The sequence below is a fragment of the Poeciliopsis prolifica genome, unplaced genomic scaffold (genome assembly GCF_027474105.1).
Source record: "Poeciliopsis prolifica strain line A6 unplaced genomic scaffold, Auburn_PproV2 SCAFFOLD074, whole genome shotgun sequence".
In the NCBI taxonomy this organism is placed as follows: domain Eukaryota; kingdom Metazoa; phylum Chordata; class Actinopteri; order Cyprinodontiformes; family Poeciliidae; genus Poeciliopsis; species Poeciliopsis prolifica.
The window spans coordinates 160494-179587 of record NW_026562449.1 but is presented as its reverse complement, the minus strand read 5'-3'; the positions used below and the strand labels follow the sequence as shown (position 1 = coordinate 179587).

At 38.4% G+C, this 19094-nt stretch overlaps 2 protein-coding genes across 2 annotated transcripts; one reads left to right on the top strand and one right to left on the bottom strand.

The window, feature by feature from the left end:
* Window positions 1-4167: 4167 nt before the first annotated feature.
* On the top strand, window positions 4168-10265 carry minpp1b (multiple inositol-polyphosphate phosphatase 1b). Its single transcript, XM_055021211.1, has 8 exons — window positions 4168-4813; window positions 5897-6088; window positions 7420-7620; window positions 7827-7924; window positions 8374-8504; window positions 8586-8719; window positions 8868-9077; window positions 10123-10265. Exons 1-8 carry the CDS (start codon window positions 4411-4413, stop codon window positions 10233-10235), a joined length of 1482 nt encoding a protein of 493 aa, XP_054877186.1. The 5' UTR covers window positions 4168-4410; the 3' UTR covers window positions 10236-10265.
* A 336-nt stretch (window positions 10266-10601) lies between these two features.
* Window positions 10602-18113, bottom strand: atad1b (ATPase family AAA domain containing 1b). Its single transcript, XM_055021213.1, has 10 exons — window positions 18034-18113; window positions 14819-15001; window positions 14649-14747; window positions 14461-14581; window positions 12708-12908; window positions 12487-12593; window positions 12330-12419; window positions 12202-12252; window positions 11418-11548; window positions 10602-11317 (listed from the first exon to the last, which is right to left on the bottom strand). The coding sequence occupies exons 2-10, from the start codon at window positions 14990-14992 to the stop codon at window positions 11194-11196; spliced, it is 1098 nt and encodes a 365-aa protein (XP_054877188.1). The 5' UTR covers window positions 14993-15001; window positions 18034-18113; the 3' UTR covers window positions 10602-11193.
* Window positions 18114-19094: the final 981 nt, after the last annotated feature.

Below are 19094 nucleotides of genomic sequence, written 5' to 3'. Positions count from 1 at the left end.
GGGTGTTGGACTCTGACGTCCATTGCGCATGTCTGTGACCTGAAGTAACCTTGTCATTTTTAACAGCGAATTTTTAGACATTGAATTTGAGACAGCGAATTTTTAGACGTTGAATTTTTTACAGCGAATTTTTAGACGCTGAATTTTTTACAGCGAATTTTTAGACGTTGAATTTTTTACAGCGAATTTTTAGACGCTGAATTTTTTACAGCGAATTTTTAGACGTTGAATTTTTTACAGCGAATTTTTAGACGTTGAATTTTTTACAGCGAATTTTTAGACGTTGAATTTTTAACAGCGAATTTTTAGACGTTGAATTTTTTTACAGCGAATTTTTAGACGTTGAATTTTTAACAGCGAATTTTGTATCACTGAATTTTTTTACGTTGAAAATTCAGAGGCATTTTTTATTCAAATCCTGATGGCACATATTTACTTCCATAGGCTCAATACATCCGTGCTTAATGATAAAGTATTCATCGCATTTATTAGAGAGGAGCTGAAGACATATCTGGAAACTAATATATCTACAGAAACAACACCTCTGATAATATGGGATTGTGCCAAAACATTCCTTCGGGGCCGCATAATTTCCTTCACATCTGCGAGGAAAAAACAGAAGGATGCTAAACAAAAAGATTTGGAAGAGAAAATCAAAAAATTAGAGTTCAAACATAAAAGAAACGCTTCAGCTAAAATCATGAAGGAATTAAATGCAACCCGCAGACAACTAAACAGTGTATTGTCAGATAAAGTAGAGGGTAACTTGAGGTTCACTAACCAAAAATATTATGAATACGGCCAGAAGGCTAGTATTCCTCAGTCTTATAGGCATTTAGACTGAGGAAGCAACAGTCCTCCAACATGGTTCATAAAATAAAAACCCAAGAGTCTGTTGAGACAAGACCTGACAAAATAGCGGAGGCCTTTGCAAAATTTTACAAATTATTATATACGAACACTGATACCTGTAATAATGACCAAGAGCTCACAGATTTTTTAAATAGGATAAAATTGAAGCACTTAACGGATGAGGGGGCTTTGGAATTGGATCAACCGATTGAGGAATGGGAGATTAAGCAGATAATTAAATCACTCAAGGACAACAAAAGTCCAGGTCCAGATGGATTTGTCAATGACTTTTATAAAACTTTTATAGATCTCCTGGCTCCCTTGCTATTAAAAGCATATCATCATGCTTTAAAATCCAAAACTATGGCACCGTCTTGGACAGAAGCCACTATAGTAGTAATTCACAAAGAGGGCAAGGATCCCACAGACTGCCAATCATATAGACCTATATCATTGCTGAACACAGATTTACGCATACTCACAGCAATCCTAGCAAGGCGACTTAACAAATTCATCACCCAAATCATACATCCTGATCAGACAAAATTTATTGTAGGCAGGTACTATGCTCATAACATAAGACGCTTACTAAACCTAACAAGCGTTCAAAAAGAAAGAAAGATCGAATCAGCAATCATATCCTTAGATGCCCAAAAGGCGTTTGAGAGAGTGTCATGGAAATATCTAATTCATACTCTGAAACGTTTTGGATTTGGTCCACATTTTGTTGACTGGGTGCAAACACTTTACTCCTCCCCTCAGGCAGCAGTTAAAGTTAATGGCTTTAGGTCTGATAGATTTGCACTAGGTCGGGGGTGTAGACAAGGGTGCTCGCTCTCACCCCTTCTGTTTGCTATTAGTATTGAACTGTTAGCCCAAATCATTAGAGATTATGCTAATATTAAAGGAATAGAAATTAGCAAGTAAATACACAAAATCTCATTATATGCAGATGATGTATTATTGTACTTGACGGAACCTAAATCAACAATCCCCCACTTAAAAGAGCTCATCAACCAATTTGGATTTTACTCAGGCTATAAAATCAATATCGAAAAAACGGAAGCTATGGACGTAAATGGCACAATTTCAGACTCCGTAAAAGTACAGAGTGGCTTCAAGTGGCCCAAGAATGGTATCAAATATCTGGGTATTCAAATACCTCCATCTCTATGTGACCTTTATGAGGCAAACTATAGCAAGCTCCTACGTGTGATTAAAAATTATCTGGACCGTGTTGAAAGTATTCATATGAATGTCTTACCAAGACTACTCTATTTATTCCAGATGTTACCTGTGGAAATTCTCAAATCTACCTTTGACACCTTAGATAAAATGATAACTGGATTCATTTGGCAAAGAAAGCGTCCTAGAATCAGACTGAAAACTCCCAAACTTAAAATATTATTACTGGGCTGCACAACTCAAACCCTTATTGGTTTGGTTACAGAATAGTGCAGATACTCGATGGCTGGGAATAGAGGAAAGCATGTGCTCAGTACCACTGCAAGCATTACCTTTCTTAGATGCTCCTGTAAAGAAAATGACAATCTGGACAAAAAAACACCCTCAAAATTTGGAACAAAATACAATCGGATTTTAAGTTATTCAAACAGATTTCACTTTTATCATGTATAGGATCTATGAAGACATTTGCACCAAACAACTTAGATTCTGGTTTCAAAAACTGGTCTAATCATGGGCTGTCTCATATTCATCAATTAATTAATGATGGACATTTCAAAACCTTTGAACAGATGAAGAAAGAATTTGGTCTCCCTAAAACGGACTTTTATAGATATTTACAACTTAGAACCTTTGTGACGACACACAATTGGACTAAACTTCACAAATCTACTCCTATAGAAAATTTCCTAATGGACATACAAAGAGGAAAGGAAAATAATAAAGTAATTAGTAAAATATATGACCTGTTTATGTCTCCATGAATGTGCATGATTCCACAAACATAAAGCATAATTGGGAGACTGAACTACAGGAGTCAATAGTTGGGCTCACATGGGAAGAAATATGTACTGAAGCACATTTAACAACAAATTCTAATACATGGAGAGAATTCAAATGGAAAGTAGTAGTCCGGTTTTTCAGAACGCCAGCAATAACCAGTAAAATGGGCCCAACGCATACCAGTTCATGCTGGAGAAACTGTGGGATGCAGAATGCAAATCATATGCATATCTTTTGGTCTTGTCCTAAACTAAGTGGTTTCTGGAAGGACATTTTTGAAGCGCTCAGTGTTATTTTCAGGAGAAATGTTCCAAAAACTCCCTTGGTGGCAGTTCTGGGAGTAATACCCGATGGAATAGACAGGAAGGGTGATAGATATCTTCTAAGTATCTTGCTCACAGCAGCCTTGAAATGTATAACTATCAGGTGACTGAAACCAGGGCCTCCTACATATAACACATGGATACAAAAAATCTGGGACATTTATCTGATGGAAGGAATCACATATTCCTTAAGGCTTCAAAAAACAGTTTTTGATATAAGGTGGAGCCCTGTCTTACTCAATGACACCCATACAGGACTGCCCTTTGGCACTTGTATGTACCCATGGGTCAGTTAAAATACCATGGTGTTTAAGAATGTGAGGACCATCTTATGTCAGAGGGGATTTAATTGTGTGTCTTGTATTTTTTATTTTTTGTATTTTTTTATTTTTATTTATTTATTTATTTGCTGTTACTTGTCTGATGTTTGGACTCTGTTATGTATTCCTTATTGCCTATGTTGGATCATTTGATGTCTCATCTTCTTTTGTTAAGTTATAATGCAGAATATATATGTCAGTAAGAGACAGTCGAATGCAACTGTGGACATGTGTTGTTAAAAATAAAATAAATAAATAAATAAAAATAAAGTTTAAAAAAAGCAGACAAATGAGCAAAAAGGGGGCAACGATTACAATTCCTATTGGAAAAAGGGAAGTAAAATCAGTTAAGAGTAAAACAAATAGAAATGTGGCAAAAAAGGTGGAATGAAAATAATAAAAGGAGTGTATATAAAATACAAAAGTCAATATTCATTTTTAAAAAAGTACTGAATAACAGAAGGAAAGAAATAAGATTCAGAGTAGGTCATAGCTGTCTATCATAAATATGAAGGGTGTGGCTGGATAGAAAATCTAGAACATTGCATTGAAGAATTGTAAAACATTGAGAAGAAAGGTTGGAAGGACAGGAATGAAGAATACTGGGAAATAGTGGACATTTACAGATTAAATACACATTTATTTATCTTCAGAATACAAAATGAGAAAATAGAATTGAATAGATGTAAAGCAGCGTTGCTACACACTCATGTACAGTAGGTGGAGGTACGCAACTCAACGTTGCTTACGATCCGACAAAATAGAAAAGAACAAGAAAGATGAAGAGGGAAAACTGAGGGCGGATTCAAATGTATGGCTGCGGTTCCCTCGCTGACTTCCTGGTTCGATTCGGTTGATTCGTCTAAAGAACGGGTCCTTAAAGGCATCCAAAAGGTCCTGTTGCATATCTGGGAACATAAACACGGCAAACAAAAGTATCAGCTGATATGTTCCGTGTCGGAACTCACGGACTCCTGTGGCTGGCGGCTCTCCGCCTGATTCCGACCTGTGTGTTCTGCTCTACCGCGGAAAAACCGGATGTTCCCAGTATTGCCACTTACTTCGGAACTAAGACCCGCTATGAGGAGGTGAAACCGAACCTACTCCGAGACCCTTTAACTGTGAACACCTCAGTCCTCAGACCCCCGCCAGGTGAGTTTTGCACTCCATTCCACGTTACCGCCGTCATTAGACACGGCAGCCGGTTTCCAACCGTCAAGAACATCCGTAGAATTCACCGACTGAGCGAGCTGCTCCAGAACGAAGCTTCCAGAACCTCACAGAGCTCCACGCTCTGGCTGGAGGAGCTCCGGAACCGCTGGGAACCCTGGTACACCGAGGACATGGACGGTAAGTATCCATCCATTATCCATCCATTATCCATCCATTATCCATCCATTATCCATCCATGATCCATCCATGATCCATCCATTATCCATACATTATCCATACATTATCCATCCATGATCCATACATGATCCATCCATTATCCATACATTATCCATACATGATCCATACATGATCCATACATTATCCATCCATGATCCATACATGATCCATACATTATCCATCCATTATCCATACATTATCCATACATTATCCATCCATGATCCATACATGATCCATACATGATCCATACATTATCCATCCATTATCCATACATTATCCATACATTATCCATCCATTATCCATACATGATCCATACATTATCCATACATTATCCATACATTATCCATACATTATCCATCCATTATCCATACATTATCCATACATTATCCATCCATGATCCATACATGATCCATACATTATCCATACATTATCCATCCATTATCCATACATGATCCATACATGATCCATACATTATCCATACATTATCCATCCATTATCCATACATTATCCATCCATGATCCATACATGATCCATACATTATCCATCCATTATCCATACATTATCCATACATTATCCATACATTATCCATCCATGATCCATACATTATCCATACATTATCCATCCATGATCCATACATGATCCATACATTATCCATACATTATCCATCCATTATCCATACATTATCCATACATTATCCATCCATGATCCATACATTATCCATACATTATCCATACATTATCCATACATTATCCATACATTATCCATACATGATCCATCCATTATCCATACATGTCTGGATGAAAATACTGGACGGTCAGTCCACACCTACCGTCCAGTATTGACAGATTTTTTCCTGGCAACTTTTTCAGGAAATTTTTTTCCAAGTAAAATTCTGAAACTGAATTTAAGGTAATAAAAGAAGTGGACAACAATATTTACATTACACAGGATTTAAAAATCAGGTCTATTTCAAAAAAAGAATAATTTGCATCTGGTATTTTAAAATATTCCAGAAAAATGTATCCTCTTATGCCTCTTAATCAGGTCGGCTGGTGAGGAAGGGCAGGGAAGATCTCCAGTTCCTGGCCCAGCGGCTGGCCACTTTGTTACCATCTCTGCTGTCTGAAGAAAACGTGAGGAAGAGGAGAATCCACTTTGTGACCAGCTCTAAGCATCGCTGTGTGAGCAGCGTGAAGGCATTCCAGGAGGGTCTGCAGCAACACTGGGGTTGCCATGGTGACGGTCATCACTGCAAAAGACATTCTGCTGTTCTGACCATCTGTGCTACCTCATCAGATCAGCACTACAACAGAAAACCATCAGCACCGTAACCGGCAGAGAGACAGACCTTTCAAAAACCGCTATCGTCATGTTTACATACCAAAGACCTTATCAGTCAGTGTCAATGTTAAATATAATAATCCAAAATCATTATTTAAGTGACAGTATTTAAGTGGTGCTTAGCAGTGATAAGTAGCATAAAAATATGTGAATGACGAAAACTTTTCTCAAACCACCTGAATCTCTTTAAAATACCTGCTTGCGTAAATGCACTAATAGCGTGCCTGTTTTAATATGTAACATTTAAATGCACTAAAACCTCATTTTAGAATCCTACCTTCATAAAATACACATTGCATCTACCAAAACTCCATCCAGATATCCTACCTGGTAAATACGTGGGTAGCACAGATTCCTTCATTTTAATATTGTTATAAAATACAGAAGAAGCACATGTTGATGCACTAAAACTTTCATCAAAAATTCTACCTCTTCTACAAAGAGGTAGAGAGGTAGAAAAACAGCAGAACATATTGGTGCATTAAGACCCTGCATCAGAATATCCTACCATTTTAAAAATATATTAAAAAATACAGAGATAGTCAATGTCATACCACTGTAATATATTTCTAATTGTAAGTGTTTGTAATAATGAAACAGTATCAGACAGGGGAAACTTAAGTTTTTTTTCAAACAGACATATACAAATGCAGATTCCTGCAAAATGTTTTTTGCGCATTGCCAGTTTTTATCAAATGAAGTGCAGCCAAAATATGTCCACTGAACTGTGCAGTTTACTGTGTACCTGAAACGAGAGCCTATGCTTAATATATACTAATATTACATCATAGACATAAATGGCTTCAATATCAAATAATATTGCCACCAACATGCTCTACTCAGCACATTTCAATAAAATAGGGACAAAATGTCTCACAAAGCTGATGTAACCCCAATGTGTTTTGTCCTAATTCACATGGTTGACGGCAAGCAATGACTTTCCTGCTTACAATATACAGTATAGTAACAACATTGTGGATGAAAAATAAAGCCATTTACAAATGTGGTTACAAGCTGCCTGTCATGTAAACTTAAAACATGAAGTAATACAGCAGCTAAAAGAAAACTAGGTTTAAAATTAATTAATTAAAGCTTACCTTAATCTTCAACTAAAAGATTAAACGAAACTTCCACAAGGTAGGATGGATTGATAGGTAGCACAAATAGTCAGAACACCTGACAACCCTTTTACCTAAAATGTTGATCTCTGACCTCTGCTCCTATAGACAGTGCTCAAGGATACAACCATGAGGTGGATGATGAACTTATGCGCTTCTTTGAGCGTTGCCGTGGTTATGTGGAAGGCGTGGAGAACAACCACACTGCACTGCTGGAAGTTGAGAAGTTCAAACATGGCGAGGAAATGCAGGCAGTGAGGAGGAGGTTGGCTGAGAAACTCGGCCTTTCTCTTCACCTACTCACCCCAGGTAGGAGTTTAGAGGCTTTCTCTCAGGTTTCAGATGTAATATAGTACTTGGAAGTTGTAAGAATATTACAGCATTTCTTTTTTTCTTTCTTTTTTACCAACTTTGCAGACCTTTTTCTCATTCTGAATGTTTAGTCACTATCAGATTGTAATGTTAGAAAGGAAATGCTCCCTTTGACCTTTTCTTCCCCTTTGGGGCTATTCTAGACTTAGTGGAAGCAGCATTTTTCATCTGTTCCTACGAACTGTCCATCAAATCCATCCACTCGCCGTGGTGCTTACTGTTTGATGAGAGTGATGCAAAGGTATGGGAGAAATATTTTCTGAAAGATATTTACAAAATTGATGTAAAGCCAAAAAAAATGCAAGGAAATGTATTATTTTTCAATAAACTCACAGTGAACCTCAATTTATTTTGGTTTAAATGCTTGATTATCAAAAATAAAGTTTGAATCATTTCAGGTGTGAGTGAAGAAGGTGGAAGGTCTGCCTTCAGTAACGTCTGTCTAGGTAGCAGAAACCAACCTCAGCAAAATATTATGGAGATTTTCTTCTTTAAAAGAAACATTGACAGAGGATGCGCATCTTGTCTTATAAGATGTCACACCTTAAACTTTCAAGGTCAAATTTAAAGTTAAAGCTGTTCTGGTCTTGAACAAAGACCAGAATAGATTAAATTGATCAATGATTTTTTTATAGTTCTTTTTTGCAGGTGGAGTTTTGATGCTGTTTCTGCCTTATCATTTTTCTACAGGTGTTGGAGTACGGTTTTGATCTGAAGCAATTCTGGAAGCGCTCTCATGGTCACTTAATAAGCAGTCTGTCCAGCTGTCCACTCTTCCATCACATCTTCAGGACCCTAGATAAAGCTGGTCGTCCTCGCAGGTGGGGTGTTCCCTAACTAAGCTCTAGGAACCCCCTTATTGATTCCCTGTTGTTTATTGACTGAACCCTGGCTGATTCCAGATCCACCGAGGCAGGTCCAGAACCAGCCTCTGTCTTAGTGGGACATGCTGAGACGCTCCTCCCCCTCATTTCCCTACTTGGACTGTATAAAGACCAGACTCTGCCCACTGCTAGCAACTACCACTCACAGCATGGTATGCAGTCTGAAATTTATCACATTTAAAATATGTATTTCTTTCTACATGCCAGGAAAGGTTCCCATTTTTGGAAAAACAAAAGTCTCACTTTGAACAAATGAACATCTCCTGTTGTTCAGAACAATAACTGCACATTTCTCTGTAGGAAGAAGTTTCCGGACCAGTCGCATCGTTCCATACGCTGCCAACCTGCTCTTCGTTCTCTATGACTGTCAACGTGGCCCCCGACTACAGCTGCTCATTAATGAGACTCCACTACACTTTCCAAACTTTCAGACTGAGGATGCACCACTCTATAGGGATGTTCGTGCAGCATACCGCAATCTGCTAGATGGCTGTGACTTCAACAAAGAGTGTGAGAGGAAGCCCGACAGCCGGAGACCCAACACTGAGCTTTGACAGCTTGGACCCTTTCATAATCTTTTTGTATCTTAATCCACCTGGTGACAAAGCCTCAAACTCACTTAGGCATCAGCCAATCAGATACTGTAGCTGCAAAACTGCTCTTCCAGGTCTGAACTTTCTTGATTAAGTGTTGCAAAAACTGACTGGAGTGATTATTCCCTCTTAGTAGAGGTGAGACACTCCATTGAAACATTTTCTGTTCATAAACTGTGTTGTATTGTTAAAGGGCATCCAGATATCTACCAGCTCTTTTCAATAGCAAACAGTTTCTGTATAATTTCCAGCCTCTGCATACAAAAATATGAATGAAATCAAGTGGAAAAATTTCTGTGTTCCACTCAACTAATGAAATTTACTGAAATTGTTTTTAGATTAAGACAAAGAATATTGCAGCAACGCCTTACTCTAATTTTTGAACTGACTCTTTAATCTGGGATTCCATCTGAAGCTTTAAGTAAATTTCTTGCTGACTCAGGTTTTATTTAAGGAAGCAATATGTATCTTTTATTTAAAATGTTTATATATATATATATATATATTAAAACTGCTGCTATTGACAACATAATATGAGCATAATATGTAAAGACGGATCTCTGTATGAACAGCATTTACATGAGTGTGATGGCTAGCACTAAGACCTTCCTCCTGGCTCTGATTGGCTGCTTCTAGTTAGCACTGGGAGAAGGCAGAGGAGCACTTTTTTTCCCACAGTTTATCTGCCTCATACCATACCAATGCAACATAGTGACAGTTTTAACTAATATTTAAAAAATATTTTTTATAAAATGTACATACTGAAGCTTTAACAGCTTTGAAATGGTGACTACTCGGGGTTTAGAAAATACCTTGTGGATGAAAAAAATTGGTTTATGTGCCAAATAAGTTTTCAGGGTGCTTTTAGTTCTGAATTAAAGCTTTAATAAAGCAAGATTTTCAGATTTAATATTTATGCTCATTTACTGAAGCAGTCATGTGGCTATTTCCCCTTTTCCCAGGTTCTACTTTGGCAGCTCCGCTTTACTCCAAAGTAATCACGTCCCCACAGACCTGGCTTGTCTGGAGCAGGGAGACACTCCATGGAGGGGACGGGGTATTGAGCCCCATCTGAAAGAGTTATTAATAAAGATTTTAAAATATAGTTACAGTCCTGTTGGGCTCTGTCATACTCCAAACTGCCACACAATTTAACAATCCTTATTGGTCCCCCCAAAACCTCATGAAACAATGAAAAATTCTACATCATTCTGCTAGTTCTTACCAACAACTCATAGGCTGAAGTGGCAGCGCAGCACGAAGCTGAAGGTCCGGGAAAAGGCTCAGGGTGATTCCACCTAATTTTTCCACTCTCTTTCGCATCTTTAATGGACTCTAGTTTAAAAACTACAACACTGAGGCTCTTCAAACCTGGACTGGACCAATCAAAATGTTCAATAACCAAACAGTGAAGTGACAAAATTAGCTCCATCCATAGAAATGCGTTAAAATAAATATTATTTTGGTTTTTATTTTTCTACTGCTTAAAAAACACTTCAGATTGCTTACAATCAGAGCTGAACAGAACACAATACCCCACCATGGTTAGATATAAATAATAAATACACAACCATCCCTCAGAAAATGATAAAAGTCACAAAAATCTATAGAATAAAAGATCAATAAAGGTATTAATCAATTATGACTTTATGTTGATAACTGCTTGCTGTGTGTCATTACAGAGTGCTGCTCCTGACCAATTTATCAGCAATTTCATTGTTTTATTAAATTTATGGGTTTTGTCTAATGATTAAAATTTGTTAGCTTTGAGACTATTTTCAAATTCAGAACATCTCAGCGATTTCAGGCCAGGGTGACAACAGCGGGAAGATTATAAGAACTTTGGTGAGGTGGCACATCCTTAGGTAGCTTCACAGAGAACTGTGGTGGAACTATAAACTCCTCCCATCAGGAACACCAGGTTCCTGTTGGGCACCCAAACATGGAGGACACAGGAAACTGATGTCAGAAAGCACATGCTCAATGCATTTCCACACCAGCTGAGGCATTGGAGGTTCATATGACCCAAGCAGTTAGTCCAGAGTGGCGTGCACCAGAACACCATGAATGCTTGCTGCCTTTGAGCGCTTCATCTTGTTGACTGAGGTCTGCAGGTCAGTCAAACCAATGGGACGTATAGTGCCACCTTCCTCCAAGCTGAGAAACGGCAAAAAAAACAAAAAAAAAACATCTGAGACAACACCAGGCGTATCTGGGACACTCGAAATGTGATTGAATAGGCGATTCTGCAGCTTACCTGGCGCTCTGGTGGTGGACAAAGTCTCGGACGCAGAGCAGTGCCGCATCACGACACGTTTCTCTGAGGTCACTTCCTGAAAAACCTTCTGTCTCCTTGGCAACAAGTTTAAGGTCAACAGAGTCATCCACCTGCAGGTGATAATAAACTATCAGATGATCTGTCAGATCAGTCTGTTCTGAATTAATCTTTATTCTTATTTGGAAGAAATATTGCAGCAATGTAGAAAGTTGTCTCTGCCACTTCATAGCTCAGGTGTGAGCCATACCTCATGCCTGATGTGTGAGCCACCAACAGGTGGCAGAAACAACTTTCTTTTTTAGTAACGAAAAAAAACAACAACAAAATAACTTGCTCATAATTTAATAGCTAGAGGCTTCAGTTCCGCCCCTTTCCTCTTCATCATGGGCTCACAACAACAGAATGCTCAGCTATTATTAGACCAAGGGAAGCCAAACCAATTTATTTAGCTAAATTGTTATATTTACTGTTATATGTACTATTGTTGAGGAGCACAAGCAGACCTCCTGATGCACAAATAGAAAAAAAAAAAAAACTCAAAAAAGTGCACTTAAAGCTTAGAGGATGAAGGGCCTACAGCCCTCCCTCATCCCCCCCCCCCCCCCCGCACATGCCTGAGGTGCGAGTCAAGTTTAAAATATTTAGCTCTTTAGATGACCCCGCCTTTCGTCCAGAGCAGACTGGATGTTTAGAGGTGGTATTTTCAAAATTGATCATTTTAATGAAAACAAATGGCAAGTTTGTTTTCCCGAGCTGAACTTACTTCTTCATTCTTCAGAATCAGACGAAGGATCTCCTCTCGCTGCCTATCGCTCTGCAGAAACAAACAGTGTTAGCATCGTCTACAACAGGATCTCTGGCAGAACTTGTAAATACTATGACTGTACATACAGGCAGGTTGATGTGAAACCTGGTTGGCATCCGCCGCAAAATGGCAGAGTCCAGGTCCTGAGGGCGGTTGGTCGCGCCCATTATGATCACCTGACATGGAGAAAACTATAAGACCATATCCACCTGCTTGTGTGTGTATCTGTGGTTGCACACGCACCTGGCAATGATGGTCTGTGTCGAGTCCATCCCACAGACTCATAAACTGTGCTTTCATCATGGCTGTAGCCTCGTGGTCTGAGCTTGAGCGACTCCTCAGGAACGAGTCTAAATTCAAAAGCAGTGATATGTACTGGAGCCAGGCAGATACTAAAACATGCAGGTGCTTAATTCGCAAACAGACTACAACTATCTGTCGTCGGAAATGTGCACATTTCTCACCAATCTCGTCAATGAAGATTATAGAAGGCTGCAGTTTAACAGCCAATGAGAATACAGCAGCAGCTAGTTTCTGCGATTCCCCGTACCACTTGTCCGTTAGTGTGCTTGGCTGCAGGTTGACAAAGCGAAACCCCGTCTCCTTTGCTGTTGCCTTGGCAATCAGTGTTTTTCCACAGCCGGGGGGGCCATAAAGCAGCATCCCTGTTAAGATGATGACAGGATAAGGCCAACACTGACTTTTACTTTTCTAGTTTCATAATAAATCTTATTTAGATCATAAATAACTTCCAAACTCATGATGAGTTCTTCCAAGGGATCAGCAGTTTTTGACCAGCGGTCTGTTTGATTTGAACTCATTCAGCTGATGTCGTTAAGTACTATCTAAGCATCCTGCCAAGAGTCTTTAAAATGTCCCAGCTGTCCACAGACAAACAATGGGAACTATTGAGTTAGAAAAATGTTTAGTTAAATTAAATTAAACTCTTGTTTGGATGATTTGAATCTCAAAGAGGTTTTATGTTTTCATTTTTAAAGAGCACTGACTGTATGCAATATTTGATCTTCTTCTTAAAGCAAACATAAAAAGTCAGCCATCAAGCAATAACATTCAAAAAGGTTGATATTAAAGATTTGGCTACTTTAAACTGACTTCTATACAGCTGCCCAAAGGAATTAACATTTCCTTTGCAATATGCTAATAAAAAAAATTATAATAAAGTTTTTTGGGTTTTTTTCATATTTGTTAAAACTGTCACAATTTCCTGACCGTAAATTATGAGCAGGCCTGTCACAGCAACAAATTTTGCTGGACAATAAATTGTCCCAGTAATTATTGTGATGAATAATAATATTGTTGTTTTGAGATCATTTTCAAATAATATGATGCCAATGGCATAACAATGCAGTAAAACATTCTCAAAGATCAACAAACTTTAAATTCCACTCAACATTTAACATTGGAACTGGAAGATATGTTCAATATTCAAATAATAAAAAAAATGAATTATGAAGTTCAGTAAACAAAATTGTCCTTCAAAAAGGGGGCTGGTTGAGACTAATGCTGGCTCCTCCTGCCTGGGATTGGTTATTTCTGTCCAGGAGCAGTGCATTTCATCAGACTGTAACAGCAGCGCAGGGAGGAGGTGGAGGAGATTGATCTTTTCAAAGATTATCTGTCTGATATTATACTGTCATGACATGGGGACAGTTTTCACAAATATGGAAAAGCATTTTTTGTAAAAGTTATCTAAGACTGACATCTTAGATAAAAATAACCAACAACGAATATATGGGAAAAACCAACAAATATTAACAGAAATAACTGAACAGCCACAAGGAACTGACAGATCAGATGCCAAGAACCAAAGGAGAACATACAGCAAGAACCAGCAAAACTTTTTTACAGCAAATATGACAACAAGAACAGACAGAGCCAAAGATCACAATCACCACCTCAGATCCAGAGTGCTCTAGCCCATGATTCCATATCCAGAAAATGTCACAATACAAACTGAAGACGCGTTTAGAGGGAACCTCCATTATCACTAAATTCTAGGGGTTGTAACATCTTTTGATCATTTTACTGCAGACCTATTCAGTCAGAAATGCTGAAACCAAACATGCTGTTTGGACCAGAATGTCTTTAGAAATTCTGGTCTCTGAACTCACTACTCTTTCTCAGGTTCAACGTGATCTTAAACCTACCTCACAGCTGCAGTCACATGACACAGAAAGCAGGTGAATGAGCTCTGACCTTTGGGAGGCTGCAGCAGTTTGGAGTTTAGGAACAGGTGTCTCTTCTGAACAGGGAGGATAACAGTCTCCTTCAGCTCAGTGATGACCTCGTCCAGACCAGCGATATCTCTCCAGGTGATCTGTCAGAGGTCAGAGATCAGACACAGTCTCGACACTCCATCATCAACTCTCAAGAGGAGAAATTACCTGCATGCTCAATGGGTCTACCAGATGAGCAGCAATACTCATCTCATACTCCGACAGCTTGACATTCTTCACTCCGATCTGACGCATCAATTTCTCAGCCTGTTGGCGACAATTCAGAAAATTCATGAACAGGCACAAAGCCGTGAATAACAAGGCTACTACACCCTCACCTGCTTCTGAGCCTCCACCTTCTGCTTTCGAGTTGGGTCAATAGTGTCCACCATCCACTTGATGGTGAAGTAGGTTACAGCTCCAAATATGGTGAGTCGGAAAAGCAGACCAATTACCTCGTTCCTCCCCAAAGGACGGGCAATGTTATCAGCTGAAACATCTTTCAGAACCATGGTCACTCTCTGAAACACACACACACCTGACTAAGCAATGTTACTTAGTTGTACATGGACCTACTCCATTCAATATGTTAAACCTATGACCTAAAATTAGCCAAAATGCCAATGTTAGCATAAATGCATGATGTCTTTCTTTGACTTGCTCCATTCAGTGTGCTAAACATAGCTAACAAATAAAGAAGTAGATCAAATGCTCATTTTAGACAGAAGGCTACGCCTAAAATCAAGAATAAATATAGTGATTCAAGCGCAGGGTGCTGGAGAAAATGTGGAATGATGAATGCGGATCACTCGCACATATTTTGGAACTGTCCAAAAATTGTTACATTCTGGAAAAATGTTTATGTATCTGTGAAGAGTATACTGGGATATGATATCCCTATGAGTAGCATGGTATTATATAACACCAAGATTAGGGTACCTGATTAAGATTCTGTTAATAGCGGGTGAGAAAGCGATCACGAGGAAGTGGGGGAAAGAGGATCCCCGGTGCCAAGAACAATGGACTGGAATAGTGGAAGAAATTTATATCATAGAAAAACTGACACACAGATTGAGACTGCAACAAACACAAATGGAAGAAAAATGGACAAAATGGACTATATTCAGGACAACAGAGAGCGGCAAAAGTGGATAAAGGCCTATGAAAACGAAAGACAATAAGGTAATAATGAGTACAAGCTCCCGAGCAACAGTTTTGGTTTATTTTTATTTTTGGTAGAGGTGGATGTGATGTGTTCAAGTTCATTGTATATGTAAATAAATGTAAAAATTTTCAATAAAAAGTTAAATGTTAGAGAGAAGGCTGATGCACTATGCTAGTGGCAGTGAAGCTGGATGGGTGATTCTCTGAATTTGGTACATTTGAGGGTCTCAGGTTACACAAACCTTATAAAACCTTACACAATGATAAAAAAAATTAGATGCAGTTTTTTAAAACTGCATCTATTGAAGGACTTTTTGAACCTCCAGGTAAATATATCTCCCCACTTTAAGCATAAAATCCCAAACGTTATTATAAATTTCTTTGTTACTTAGGTTGCTTTAAATTCAACCTCATAACAGGACAATTTGATTCCTCTATGAGTATAACACTATAACATAATTAAAATAAATCTTCCAGTTCCTTTGAGAGCTCCTGTCCCTTGATTAAAATAACTAATTGGAAATATATTTTATTTGATTGTGAATCATAAGTAGAAGACGGCAAATTGATTTAAAAGCGTTTTTCATAAATCATGAAAATGCACTTTAAGATAAATATTAAGTCAGGTTTTTTTATGTTTTTGACTTTAAATTTGTCTTTAAACTTTGCATATAGCCCAACAAATATGTTATTTAATATTTGATGTTATTTTAAAAAAATTATAACAATGTATCAAGTATCGGGGTTTAACCCAGTGTAAAAGTTGACCAGACTGTAACAGGGTTCAACATTCTGGCTGGCTTAACAACAGTCCAACATTCAACCTTGTTAAAAAAAAAACAAAAAAACAGTTTTTGTAACAAGGTTGAATGTGACGGGGTGGAAAATTTACACTAAACATTGCCATAAGTTCACATCAGCTCTGGCATGGAGCAACATAGGAGATGATGAAAACAAGAAATTAATATAAGTTTCAAAGGCAATTTCTTATTTCTTCCTAAATATCATTTACATGTGTAACATTGTTGAAAGGTTAAGCTTGACGATGACAATTTATGGATAAAAATAATCAAATATAAATAAGAAACTATGCTAACATTTAAAGACTTAAGTGATTTCACTTCCAGGGTGCTTAGAAAATTGGACTGAACCATTATTTAGAAAACAAAGGGATTGATATGCTGTTACAGGGTTGAACAAAACTGGAGGGAGATTATTATAAAGTGCTATTGTGTAAATAATTCATGGATTTTCTCATTTCTTTCATTTAGGTTAAAGTATACCTAAAAATGTTTATATTAGTAGAAATAACTTGCGGTTACAGAATATTTTTATTTGTTTTATATTCACTGAAAAATGAACATTGGTCAGTGGGGACAGGCTCAATTGGCTGACCTTTATGACCTTTACGCATTAACAATCCATAAAATTTACCTCTGAACAGAACACAGTATATACAAAGTGAGAGTTTAATGGCATTTCTACTTGAATCATTGACCAGACAGAAATTCCTCAAAAACTGTTTGTTTTTAACCTCACTCCAGTGATTTCTATGGGATCAGGGGCATCGTTGTCGCGAATTATGTCGCCATGGTGACTCCGATTTCCCTTAAAAGTAACAGCTCCCTTCTGGAGATCTTGTCGAACTTTTTGTTAGCAATTGTGTGGGGGTAAACGAGACGCATGAATGGTGACGGAATACAAATGAAGAAAAAAAGAGACGTTCGAAATTGACGGTAGAACAATAGGTCCTTCCAGGCATTGCATGAGGCAGTGGCTGCTCTCTCTATGAATTGTTATGACAGATTCGTGGCCCCTGCTACAGGAGAACCTGTGGAAATGTTTTGTGGAATAAAGCAGATGCCCCTGATTAACAGTTGAAACTTTTAATTTGAGATTTTTAAACTAATCTCTGAGGTCCGGTCTGAGATGAAAGCTCTCAATCTCAAAATTAACAAGTGTTAAGTCTGAAAGTTTATGTTCAAGATCTGGAGCGGTTTCTGAATTAAAAACAGATCGTTAACGGACATTCTGATCTGGTGGTGGTCTCGGCTTGAAGATCAGGTTTCTGTGGTAATACACATTACAACATTAAATTGACACAAGCTTAAAAGGAATCTGGCATGATGACAAGTGCGTGATCACAAAGGAAGTTTTACCAGCTTAAATGCAGTCAGCTCTACGCCGTAATGGCCTCCAGGTATAACGAAACTGGAAGTGACCTGAAGCTAACTCGTATTAGCAAGGGTTGACCTTCGCTTAATGGCTCTCACCGGCAACAATGAGTAGGGAACTATGGACCAATCCCCATAATGGACCAACAGTAGTTCCGCTTGACCCAGGGGAACACAAAACCTGACAAAGCTGATATCATCAGTAAAGAACTCACCTTATCCCAATAGGACCGGCTTCCGTATGTCTGAAAACACGGTGCAGGATCTTCTTCTTCTTCTTAATTTTTTATGGCGGTTGGCAAGCAAAGTATTGAGGTTCATTACCGCCATCTACTGGAGTGGAGTGTGGACCGGGACGCTAAACGTACATCACTCCACACAATGGACCAAACTTTATAAAGCAATGTTTATAAAGCAATGTTCAATATTTTAAGTTAATGAATGTCAGAAATCCTTTCTGAGTATCGGCTCATGGACACTGAATGAAATACATTTGCTGAACGGGAGCTGACTGCATGTTGAAGAGCTATGAACAGGACGTTTTGGGGCCTGCCAGTTCAGAAGTGCATTCAAAACTTCATTTGAAATGGCACCTTTAATTTCAGTCTTCAGTACATAAAGAACAGAGAAAGCTAAAGAGAATGCAATGTTGCACCAATGTGCACACACATGCTGTTTCCACAAAATGAGTTGGCAGACGTTACTCTCTCAGGGTCTTAGTGTGACCCTCAGGAGGAGTGCGGCAGATGTCATGGTTGGACATCTGCCAGTTTTGGAGAAGTGAAATCTCACACACACAAAATCATCTTAAAAGCGCACGCCCAGACCTCACACAAAGTAAAGGCTAGCAAAGGTCAATTGATCTCATCTCTTAAAACCACACGAGGATGAGGAAAAAGCTAAAACCGGGAGAAGTTGCCCTGTTTACTCAAACAGTGGACAACAGCAGAAAAATCATCATTAAAATAATCGTTGTTAAATGAAGTAGAGGTCCCAGGCTGGGTTTAATTTCCTTTATGTATTTATTTATTTGCTTGTTTATTTATTAACTGACAAATCACAGTTCGTCAGGATGAATAACATAATGTCTGAAACTATAGTCAGCAACGCTGGATCCCTGTGAGGGACGGTGCTGACACCCGTCCTCTTTACTCTATACCACTCAGACTTTTGGTGCAACTTCCTGAAGTAGGTTGATGACACTGCCATCATGGGGGGCATCAAAGACAACAAAAAGGAGTACAGGAGCCTGGTGAGGGACTTTGTTGTCTGGTGC